This window comes from Melampsora larici-populina, assembly GCF_000204055.1.
Source record: "Melampsora larici-populina 98AG31 unplaced genomic scaffold MELLAscaffold_43, whole genome shotgun sequence".
Taxonomy (NCBI): domain Eukaryota; kingdom Fungi; phylum Basidiomycota; class Pucciniomycetes; order Pucciniales; family Melampsoraceae; genus Melampsora; species Melampsora laricis-populina.
The window spans coordinates 29,149-42,046 of NW_006768807.1; the positions used below are offsets into that span (position 1 = coordinate 29,149).

A 12,898-nucleotide genomic window follows, 5' to 3' on the forward strand; every position below is an offset into this window, starting at 1 on the left:
TTCCTCAGCTTTTTACTCCTTCCTCAACCACTATTCTCGGTCTTCGCTTCATTTACTTCCTTGGTCTTTAGTTTATTCACTTCTTCCTTGGTCTTTGCTTCATTTACTTCCTCGGTCTTTAGTCTATTCACTTCTTCCTCGGTCTTTGCTTCATTTACTTCCTCGGTCTTTAGTTTATTCACTTCTTCCTCGGTCTTTGGTTTCACTATGAAACCCATCAAGAAACCGCGGGCCCCCAGAGCCATCCGCCCCGCTGTAGTTCCTTCTTCTTCTTCCACCCTTACAAACCCAACACCAACCTTGATTGAAGCAACCTCGATTGAAGGGACCCCGATTGAAGGGACCCCAACAAAGACCCCAAATCTCCGTGCCAAGTGGACCGAAGACGACGATCAAGCAATGATCGACGTCCTCACTGCCGAACGTCAGCCAGCCAACGGTCCAATCGCACCCGAAAACGCAACCAGTGCTCAAGGTTGGAAGCCCACCACCTGGAACAACGTGGTCCAACGTCTCGCGGGAAGCGAGGTCAAGACCGTTGCTGGTGTCAAGCAAGTCACTGGCGCCAAAAAGATCGGGGCTTGTAAATCCCGCTGGTATGTGGTAAGTAGCGTCCTTTCAATTATCGATTACTTCTTGGTTCTAACTTGTTTCTTTTTTTCAACTTTAGTTATCATTAATATTAATGGCGAACAATGGATTCCAACAAAATCCACAAATGCGAACAAAACCAACAAATTCTCTGTGTTTTAGCTGGGGAAATTGAAGTTTTGACCGGCCGAAGTTTTGGCTTCGGGAGAATTACTTTCAATTGCCTTATGATGCTCTGCCAGTTGGCACTAAATGAAATTTGATACCCAAGATGACACTACTCACCTTCTGGGCCGACCTGGGATTTGCTCAACTTTAGCACCATGGACATTAGCAGCCCTCATATGTCAGTATATTCAATTGCCTTAAAACCTTACAGGATCATTTGATAATCGTAATCCAATCTTGAATAGGGCTTTGTTGACTTTTTTTAAGGAAACCCCCATTAATCAAATACCTTCACCAAAAACCGATCGATCAAGAATAGGTTCATTGACTTCAGCTTACTTCCTAGCTTTTTATTTTATCATGATTGTATTCAATTGGGGGTGTACTGAATCTAGAATATCCAGTATTTTCTGATGGAGCTTTCGTTGTATCTTCTTCATCAAGAATCAGTTCACCTTACGATAGTGATACATATCGTTACACACCTTCACTTGCAATCTTACTTCCACTCGATCATATTTTCCCTCCACTTTGGGGTAAGGTATCATTCTCATTATCTGTTTTATCAATTGGTTTGATCCTTTATTTTTTGATTGGATCCGAAAATGCATCTCATTCGATTTTGATTGTTAATTCACTTTGGCTTCGAAATCCAATAGTTGCTAATCTTTCTACTCGTGGTTGAAGCAAAACTATCTTAAGTATCTCAATCTTTATACTTTATTCTTCTTTCAATCTGACTAGATTTCGATTTTTTGCCCTGTGTGGCATTACAACAGCCACTGCATTATCAATCATCACTCTAATCGCAGAGATAAACAACTCGATCCCAGAACTATCAGATGCATCAAACCAATATGTTTCAACTTACCAAACTCAACTACCTACCATTCACTCCCACAATTTAATTATTAATTTCATTTATCTCTCTTACTACAATGTGAAGTCAGGTGAATATTTATAAGCAAACGATGATATTCAGTTTGTTGGGTTTTGGGTTTTGATTTAGTTAAATTCAAGTGAATTACCAATTCGACTTTGGAATTAGAATTGGTGGAATTGAAGATTGTAATACATTACGAAGATCTTCTGAGCAAGGTTGGAATAAAATTTATCATATTGTCTTTTGGTGGGTAGTATGGAATTTTCTTTCTTCATTTCATCAATCAATCAGATTTCCGAAGTCACTAAGCAGCAAAAGATCATTCCAGATTCACACTTCAACATCCAACTCGACCTATATTCAATGCAAATGAATTGCACCAGATGCATCGACTCTAATTCCTACGTTCCTCTCAACAGAACCTCATTCAGAAAATGAAGAAACCAAACAGAAAACCTCGGATCTGAACAGATCAACAATTTCCTCCAGTTTGTTTGTCTTAAATTACTCATTTTAACTTTGACATCATTCACATTCAAATCCAATTTGAATCTCTTTCTTTAGATGTCAAAACAAAAGTTATCAGTTCAGCTAATGTGAATAGTTATTTAGGAACAACTGATTGTAAAATATTGCGCAGTGTAAGTCCTTTTCAATTCATTGATCAACTAAGCTTTGACCAATTTCAATTGGATTTGTGATTTTATTCGTGGTCCCAAACCTCAATCAACTGTCAATTCGTCATCATTGAACCTTGACATTCATTTCAAATTCACTCCATTCTCACTCTCAACTTCATTCACTTCATCCATATCTACTGTCGTTCTCGAAAAGCTTGTCCAAGTTTTCCCGCAAAACTCGAGCAATTTGGCGGGAAAACTTGGACAAGCTTTTCAAGAACGACAGTACATCAGAATCTAATCTATCTCATCCAATTCATAGATCACTTTTGCATAGCCTACTACTCAATTCAAGTGGATTCTATGACTTACATATCACCATCTTACAATCTCATTCTCTTTCCATCACTCGCACAATCTGAGCAGCTACTATTGCATTACGATCAGCAGGTGTATTGACCTTATGTTTAGTCATCAACATCTCAGCTGCAATCTCATCCAACTTTGAATTATCAGTCGATCCTACTTTTATAGAATCTCAAATTGCTTTTGCTCATTTGAATTTATATGATTTGGCTTCACCAATTCAATCACTCTTCTAAATTTTAAATCTCATGTAGATTCCAATTCATCTATAATCCATTTGAATTAAATATTAACTTATCTTGATTTCCATTGTGATGTAACTCAATCTTGACATCCTATAGCTGTTCAAGCTTGGCCAAATGATTCGTTGACTAACTCATTAGATGAATCTTGAATATAATCCATCTTTATCATCTGAATTGATCATTGGTGATTTTGATTTCAACCTTGGAATTGATACTCTAGATACCATAATGAACTCTTAAAAGAAAAGTGCATGTATATTATATATCACAAACTTGGGAACCTCCAAAACCAACAAACAATCAGCCAATTTATCAGAACTCTTATTTTAGTCAATTGACCAAAATCTGACCTCAGTCTAACTTGACCAAGCCCCAGTCTGTCTCTCTACATTTGAAGTTTTTCAGCCAGGATGATGAGGGACTTGGACCTAGAATCATACTCAGTGAATATTGGCATGTTGAGGCATGAATGATAGAAATCTCTAATTTTTTACGGCTGTTACCCGTTCTTATTATCTGGGAAATCACCCAAGACTGCCCCTCCCTCAACATTCAACTTCCCCAGGTTTTGCCTCTCTTTGTATATCCTTTGTTTCCTTTTGGTATAAAGGGCAACTCAGATATTTTGCTCATGTATGGTTCAGGTATATTAATTGGCTATTGTGTACAAAGACATCTTTCAATTGGTTGCATAGAAAATAGAAGATTCCTGGATGAATAGGTCTCAATGCTCCTTTTGAAATAGAAAAATTAAATCTTTAAGGAAGAGTGGTCTCTGTGGTATTGCAAAAGGGCCAATAAAGCACCTCTCAGGCTTTAATGGTAGCATTCCCCTAATCACATTTTAACTTTGGAGTTATAAAATGTTTCTGGAAGCCAGAAGTTGTCAGGAAAATATTGAACAATAATGATTACATCCTCCTATGCTATCCGATTTCCCCCATGTTGGAATTTATTTCCTATCTTTTCCAATCATTGTGCAATGCAGGACACCTGTGATATTGGTTTGATACAGTCTAAATTGAGATCCATACAATATTCATATTTCTTACAATATGTCGCAGTGATGTCCATTTTTCCATCTTCTTTTGCTTCATTGAAATCAAGCCTGAAGAGCCTGCAAATCCTGCAACCTCTGTCAATCACATGTGGCTGGGGGATAAGACAGGTATTTTTGTGATGCAAAGACCTCAAGCAAACTGCTACTCATGAGACTACCAGGCCTGTCAAAGCTGTCCCGTAGTGTAGGCTTTACAAGGTCAGTTAAACCCAATTTTTTACCTGACTAGAAAACAGGTGGGCATGCTCACAAAGTTGAAATGTACCTTGGTGTCTCTGGATAACTCATAACTTTCATCTTGCAGATTCCAAGGGCATCATCAGCTCATTGAAAAATGAAGGTAGACAGCTACATGGTATGTTGATATATTACAGTATCTAGGTACATGGTTCTTTGGGATCTCTGCCTTCTGTAGAGAAGAAAATAAAGGGAGGCAATATATTTGAGATGATTGGTGAAACATTGGAAAATCTGCTAGGTCATGATTTGTGGAACATAGACATGTTTGGTTGTGCGTATTAACCCCTCAAGGGTCTGTTATTTTATACACTGAATTCTTATGGGGGCTGAAAAATGTGTGGCAGTGTAGAAATGTATCAATCAATTGGAAAGCCAGAAAGGTACTTCGGTCTTGAAACTGTTAGGTATTAGGGGTTACAGGGTAGGATTAGGGGGTGATGCTTAGGATAAGGATATCATCACCCAGCCCAAGCTAATGTGACATTATATTTGTTCAACATGACCATGATTCCCCCCAGCTTTCATCCCACAACATTTAGAACTCACAGTCAGTATGACCTCCATACCCCACCCTGCCTCATCCCCATCCTGTTGCTTGCCACCAGAAGCAAAAAGCAAACAGTGCTCCCTTGTATTGCATTGAATTATTTTTAGGTGCTTTAAGTGTGTAATATACTTAGAATAGCGCTGTCTTGCACTGACTTACTCATACTATATCAAGTGATTGCCACTAGATTACGAGACAGATTTTGCTGAATTGATGTCCAACTATTTTCCCCGAATAAAACTTTCCTGTTTAGGTGTGGTTTGAGGCAGCATGGCCTCCAGCATTTTCTGCAAATTTATCTGAGATGAGCTCTTCATACAAGTGCGGCGCCCGCCGCTCAATCTGGCTAGTCCCATCTATACGCGGATTACAAGTACCTCAATGGACTGAGTGGCGCTGGCTGGGAGGATGGCTGTGTCGTTTTACCCAACGCGGTTTGGGTGCCAATCATCGCTGATCAAGTATGTTGTATTCCTTGTTCAATTTCTTTTCTTTTTTGATTATTTTGTTGATGTTAGAACTTCGGCTTTCAGAGCAGAAAGTCTAAGGAGCTCTTACAATGCAGAGGCCGACCGTTTCATCTATTCACTCGCTTGCTCCTTTGTTGGAAGGACACAAAGCCACTGCTAAGTATGTTACCAGCGCGATTGTTAAGGAACCTCAACAAGCGACAATCGAAAAGGATTCCGAAGAACCCCACAACACACCTCCACCGAGGCATTCCTCTCTGCCCTCTCCCTTTGCCTCTCCTCACTTGTCTCCTCACTCGTCTCCTCACTCGTCTCCTCGTTCCGATCCTTTTGTACCTCCTGTCGATTCACATGACATCAACGAGTCCAGCTCAGAAGACGATACTACCGCTGCTAAACGACACCGCAAGTCCAAGGTTGCCCTCGCTGCCCGTGCTCCCATCAAGAAGAAGAAACGATCAGGAGTCGAGATAATGGACAACTTCTTGAGTACTATGCAAGACTTTGGATCAACCATCGAGTCCTCCATCACCTCAAGCTCAGCCAACATCAACCATGTGGCCCAATCCCTTACTGAACCTGCATCATCTCATGCTCAAGCGGTCAAGCTGGTCTATGCGTCCGATATGACTCGTCCTCAACGCTATGCTGCTGTAGATCTGTTTGCTGCAAAGCCTGTGATGGCCAAAACGTACCTTAACACGCCAGCTAATGAACGTGGCGATTGGCTCCTATACATCCTCAACAAGTAAAGTAAGTGTAAGAACTTCTTGATTACTTATTTAATATATACCTACTGACTCGATGATTCCATTGATCATGTCCCTTGAAGATCAAGTTTACAATATTATTAACTCATCTTAATACATACATGCTCTTACAAATGTAGTAGTGACTCTTCCTGATCTCAAAGAATAATTTGAGAACTTCAATAAAATATGTAGTGACTGTCTGATTAAATAAAACTTATTAAACCCTTCAATAAAAAATGTAGTGACTGTGTGACTGTCTGATTAAATAAAACTTATTAAACCCTTCAATAAAAAATGTAGTGACTGTGTGACTGTCTGATTAAATAAAACTTATTAAACCCTTCAATAAAATATTATTACCTACATTTTTATGTATACATGCTAATACAAATGTAATAGTGACTGTCTGATTGGTTAGTTATTGCAATGTCGATGAGTACAAGTGTCTTTATGAATTAAAAAATACTGAATGAAAAGATTCTTTTCATTGAACAAACCAAAGTGAAATATTTGATTGATACATGTAAGATAATAATGATTTCAACTGAGACTTGCAATGAATAATACATGTATAAGATAAAGATGCTTTGATTGATTGAGAGTTGCAAACTAAGAATTAAAAGTGCTACATATGATTTAAATACCAGGATACATAGGAGGTTGTCCGTGTCTTTGTTTGCTTCGATTTACTTTTTTTTGTCTTTCAATTTCTACTAAGTAATCTCTCCACATGTCTTCTGCAATTCTATCTCTGAGATTCTTCGCATAGTTATTACCTTCAGCCGTGCTACCAAAGGCCTCAAGACCACCAATTTCTTCTTGAGTAGCGGGTTCTGTTGCATCTTGAGGATCCGGCATAAATCCTTCACCAACTTCCGGGAATTCTTCAGCTGAACCTTTTTGGTCTTTAACTCGAATGAAGTTGTGAATAAAGCACATGACAGTAACCATAGCAATTTGAATCTCGATGGTGTATTCACACCCGTGCGCCATGATTTTGAAGCGCTTCTTGCAAACTCCAAAGATGCGCTCGATGACGTTGCGTGCACTAGCGTGTCGAAGGTTGAACAACTCTTCTTTGTTGGCAGGTCTGCAAGTGGATAAAAGAAGTGGTTGAGAAGAATAAAAAAGAGAAAAGCATGAAAATGATGAACAAGAAATCAATCTCACCTGAAACCTTTCTCTTCCCATTCTCGTAAATGATAACGGACTTTTCGAAAAGGAACAAGACAATCCTTGGTGAGAGCAAAGCCAGCGTCACCAAGATAATACTTTCCAGCGGGAATCGTAAGATCACGACTTCGAGCCAAAGTCCAAAGAGCACTGTCGGCCATACTTCCTTCGGCTCCAACCAATAAATAAATAAACTCCATGTTGAAATTACAGGCAGCAAGGACGTTTTGAGAAGTGTAGCCTTTACGATTAGAGAACGGAACAAACTCGGAAGCTGGCGGAGTGACCGGAATGTGTGTACCGTCAATTACACCGATGCAGTCTTTGAAATAAGGCATGAACTTCGGATTCTCGGAGAAGGTATCCGTGAGAGGAGTGTTGGCATTCGGAAGAGGAATATATTTGCCAAGTAACTTTCCATCACTACATATTCCTTTAACAAGCTGATTGATTGTCCTAGTCAAAAGAAGACATGTCAGAAAGAGTGATGAGAAAATTCAAAAAAAAAAGAATGAAAAAATTCACTTAGAAACAGTATCAGCTGATCTTTGAAAACGGTTCTGAAGTTTACGATTTGACAGGCCAGTGATGACACTATAGAGCAAGAGTGCCAACTTTTCCGTACTGGTAACCCAACGGGAGTCACTCAATATTCCAGAGTCTTCAAGAACGGAGCGTAGTTCGAAAAAGACATGTTTACGCATTCCAAGATTATCATGAAATACTGATTCATTTGGATGACACTACACAAAATATAATATTTTCTGGGCAGAAAATTAAATTATTGATACACAAAAATATTGAGAGGCCAGGAGAAGGGCAAAAAATAAATAAAAATATGCATCTTGTTCCCTGCGGTGAGAGCTTAACTCTCCATATTTTTCCATATTTTTACAGTCCGTATTGATAAGTGCACTAACAATAAACCTTCATAATCATCCAATTACAACCTGTAACAAGCACTGAAATTTGGCTCATTAGTGTTTAAAGAAACTTTTGATTTCTGAAAACACCTATAACTTTGTCAAATCTGCCTCAAAACACTCGATTTTAAGTGCATTAGAAAGCTGAACTCCTCCTCTCAAACTTTCATAAGATCAAGAACTATGTAGCTAGTATGACAATCATTCTATGGATCTGTATGTACAAATGTATAAAAAAGATGATATCTTTTTTAGCAAACCAGCATGCTGTGTGGTCCTATTATGAACTATTTGGAGGACAACTCCAGCTTACCAATGCACCCAAAATCGAGCGTTTTGGACCGGAATTGAAAAAGTTATGAGTATTTTGAGAAATCAAAAGTTTCTCTAAACACTAATGAGCCAAATTTCAGTGCTTGTTACAGGTTGTAATTGGATGATTGTGAAGGTTTATTGTTAGTACACTTATCAATATGGACTGTAAAAATACGCAAAAATATGCAGAGTGAAGTTCTCAACGCAGGGAACAAGATGCATATTTTTATTCATTTTTTGCTCTCCTCCTGGCCTCTCAATATTTTTGTGTATCAATAATTTAATTTTCTGCCCAGAAAATATTATCTTTCTTGTAGTGTGATGAATGAGCTCATCAATCCACATCTGACCGCTGAGCAAGGACGTGAGTCGTGGAGTTTTGGTGAGTTTAGGCAACATCTGTGACATACAGGCCTGTACACTAGTGCTAAAGTAAGAAAAAACTCGAAATTGCTTTTGTTGAACTGCAAGAAGTTCTTTTAGAAATTGTAATTTAATGATTTTTCTATGTTTAACACGTTTTTCAGCTCTGATAGCTTGAACTTGATAAAGACCCTCCATGGTGTAAACTTATGTGATCTGAATGAGACACTGGCAAATGAACCAACCCTTTAGGTGGTTGATGACCACGATGAGTGGTTTTTAAAACAAGTTGAATGATACAAACTTGATTCAAAACAAATTATCAATGAACACGAGGAGTGGTCTTTTTAAAAAAAGTGATGGGTTTTGAGTTGATGATGAGTGGTTGATGACCACGATGATGAGATGAGATGAGATGGATGGATGGATGGAATCGAAACTGATTCGATCGATCTCAAAAACCGTCTGATGATTTTCGATCTTTGATCATTATATTCATTTCAATTTGTCGTTACCGAACACTCGAATGGTCATCAAAAGGTCAACATTGATCATTTTGATCTTATGATGACCATTTTGATCGGGTGTTCGGTAAAATCACAAGACCGAAAAACGGTATTTCAATCTGCCCCTTGTTGTAGGGGCAGATCGATATACCGTTTTTCGGTAACGGTATATCGCTTTTCCTACCGAACGGGCCCTTATATTTTTCCACCTTTGACTGGCTCCAAATTTATGTCCCTGGATGGGGGTTGCTACTCAATCCCAACAGCTATCAGAGATATGTCAGGAGGCTCTGATATCAAACACTCAATTGGTTGGTATGAGGACGAAGTCTCACAATTAAAGTCTCAAAGGACCAATCATGTCAACTCTCATTGAAGGTAACTGATCATGTATCTTTACAACTTATCTATGATTAAGCAATTCTTTTGTCTTAACTATCCATTCATGAGAAACTCTTCTCTTTCTACTATGCTTTATTCCAAATACTATGCTATCTCCAAACTCCTATGCAAATAATTATAGAACCCGGTGCCAACTTTTTTTTTTGAGGTCCCTAATGAAAATGGTCAGGTTTTGACCAAAAATCTTCCACTTTCCCGGTTTGGTCTGAAAAATGGTAAGGTTTTTCATTACATAGGAACTTCAACCAGAGCTTTCCAGGGTCCTCAAAAATGTCCAAAAACTATAGTTCATAAAAATACAATGTCTTGAATGCGGGTTTTCTTCCCCAAAATCAGCATCAGGTTCACTTTCTTCCCAAAGATGCTTTTATGCTGATTTCAAAATGACGCATCGCACTTTGTAAGCATCCGATTTGATGCATTATGATGCTTATAGCGAGCAGTGACTGATGTGTGGAAGCCTATGTACTCCCTGGACCGAGAACTGACGTACCCATCGTCAGGTAATGACATCATCATTTGTGTGTTCCATTGATCATGTATTCACTTACAATCCGATAACAGGACCAACTTTGAGTGAATTGAGTTTGCCAAGGTGCATAGCCCGGATCGTGTGACTATTCCACGGCGGCGAATGTTGTGCAATCACCTCTCGTCAGCTCTCGCGAGCTCCGACCTTGGCTGACCTCGGCAGGATGTAGAATTATTGAGTGAGATTGAGTGAGTTTATACTGTTGATTTTGCAAATTCCGCGCCAAATCCTGCCAAATCGCTCGAACTTTGCGGGAAAAGTTGGACAAGCATGCCGAAATCAAGTACAACATAAAATGTGATGTAGGATCTCTAGAACCACTTGGTCTTCTCAACTTTCTCGTCTTGCACTTACTCCCTCCAATCAACCCCCACACAATGTCTCGATATCTGCCTCCTAATGCTACACTCAAAAGTGATTTCTTTCTTATGACCTAGCCTCAATCACTGAAGAACAGTAAAGCTAATTTGTTGTCATTTTTCTCAACAAAGGCACCTTGGAATCAGTTCCTTCAAACGTCAATCCATTTGAATTTGGGCAGGAAGTCATCAACAGTCTACGATTCCCCAAGGTCCCAACTGCGACTGTTGCTGTACTCATTGTCTTTGCAATCATCCACTTCCTCTCCGCTATAGTTTGTGTCGTCATACTGCTTCGCTTCATTTTCCCTAAATCAGCTACCCAAAAAGCCAAATATGACTGGTTGTTCAGAAGGATTTATGTCGAAGATGGAGACGGATATCCGGGTACGCGAACGTCTTGTATACCTTTAAGAACCGGGACTTTGAATCAAGAGTGAAGCTGATTCTTGGTAACATCCTGAAACATGGATAACTTCATCATGATTGTGTCAGTGGAGAGCACAGCGCTCATATTGCCCAACAGTGGACCGCTGATGGCATGCTTCCAGCTCCTGGCCAGTATTGTTGCAACAGCGGAAATCTGGCTCACTTTGGCCTCCTTCAAATCTTACAATGTAGCCTCCAAGAACGGTTTGTTACTCTGGTCAGTCTGAATCTCAAAGGGTTTTCCTTGGGCTCGAAGTCATGTGATCCCTTGGAATTTGGTGGCTTGGTTCACACCACTGAATCCGAAATTTTCTTATTCTTAGGCTCTATATATCTTGGCTACTAGCTTTCTATGGGTTTTGGGTGACGGCTTGGGCCTCAGTCTACACTCGGTAAGCTTTCCGCAAAAGGGCTGGAACCTACTCGCATAGCGGATGCCAAAGGCAAGAGATATCTGAATTTCAGCCCTTGACCTCCCTCTCCACAGGCTGTATACGCAGACAGCGTACGCAGAAATACTCAAATCTTCACCTTCTTTCATCTTCAAGCCTCTGTTCCTCAATTGTTTCTTTCTGGGTGTACCGGCGTTGGTCACTCTTGTTGAAGTCGGACTTCTCGCTTGGCACATCACTTCTTTCTGTCGTGAGCGCGACATTTGGCACGATCTAGTTGATTCAATGAAGGAAGCAGCAAAATCATGGACCACCTTGAATAATACGACCAATGCCGCCACCGCGATGTTAAAAGACGGATTGTTCAACAACGTGACTGGTGATGGTAATGTGACCGCTCTAGTCGCTCAGACGCGTGATGTGACGCGGAGGGCCGCTAGTTTAGTGCGAACCGATGGTGGGCTGATTCAAAGCTCACAAGTGATGGCCTTTGCTTGGGGCGTGATCCTTCTGATCACACTGTTAGTAAGTCAAACTATTGCTACAAGCAGCAGCAAACCATGTTGAATTTGCATAGCTAAGTAGTAATTACTTCCTGGGGTACTGGTCAGATTTACGCTACGGCAACTTGGTCATTGATTTCTTTGATCAAGGGTGCTGATAGTGAGCCGGTTCGCCGGAAACGAAAAGTGCAAGTAGCTTTACTTGTTCGACGCAAAAATACCTACACCGAAGAAGGTGGAGCAATATCTCTTGACAAGGAAGATGCGAGATTGCTCCATCGAGGGTTGCGTAAGCCACTTCATCACTCCATCATGGTCTACAAAGTTATATCATATTCAAACGCTGATCGGTTTGTGACTTATGTCACACTTGCTAACATGGGTTTTAGGGTACCTAACTTTGCACAGCTTGACAATGATCAGTGCCATCTTTTATTCGACTGTTGTCTGTTTTCTCATGGGCGCCCGTGCTAAGGATATCGTGCTCACGTGGGTGTCTTTTTCCTTTTCTTGTCTAGAGCCATAGACAGTCACAACAAAACACTCTGCTCATTCTCGACGTGCGCTTGTAATCTGACCTTGGTGGTATATTCATATTCGAAGGGCGCACTGGCGTGGAGTCGGTTCATGGCTATCGCTAGCCAATGGAATCTTCATTGCCACTGCAATGTCGTTTCAATTTGTAAGCTGATTTCTGTACCTCTACGCGTCCTATATATCAAGTCCTCTTCGTGGGGAAACATTCTCATTGTGTGATCGGTATCTTATTCTTGTACCGCAGTGGCGCGTATGGGTCGATCTAGACATCATCATCCCGGTTCAAGACCCGCGGAAGCAACATGAATGTGGCTCATGCCAAGATATTCCTATGCAAGAGGCTAAAGGTCGCATATGGCGATCATCTTGCACGTGTGATGCTTAACTCCCTAGCTATCATTTTTGAACATCTTGTCTATCTTGATGGGTAAGTTTACTGCATTGAAGCTGGATATCTTCATCGTTGGATAAGAGCCTTGGATAAATCTGACGCAGTCGCAATTGGAAAACCTCTTGGCCTTG

General features: G+C 40.2%; 1 protein-coding gene across 1 annotated transcript; it reads left to right on the top strand.

Moving 5' to 3' along the window:
- Positions 1-10,533: 10,533 nt before the first annotated feature.
- On the top strand, positions 10,534-12,761 carry MELLADRAFT_110271 (uncharacterized protein; the record flags this gene model as incomplete). The annotated part of the gene is made up of 9 exons (XM_007414375.1): positions 10,534-10,570; positions 10,648-10,902; positions 11,011-11,161; positions 11,268-11,336; positions 11,432-11,861; positions 11,948-12,128; positions 12,229-12,328; positions 12,443-12,521; positions 12,621-12,761. 9 exons carry the CDS (start codon positions 10,534-10,536, stop codon positions 12,759-12,761), a joined length of 1,443 nt encoding a protein of 480 aa, XP_007414437.1.
- Positions 12,762-12,898: the final 137 nt, after the last annotated feature.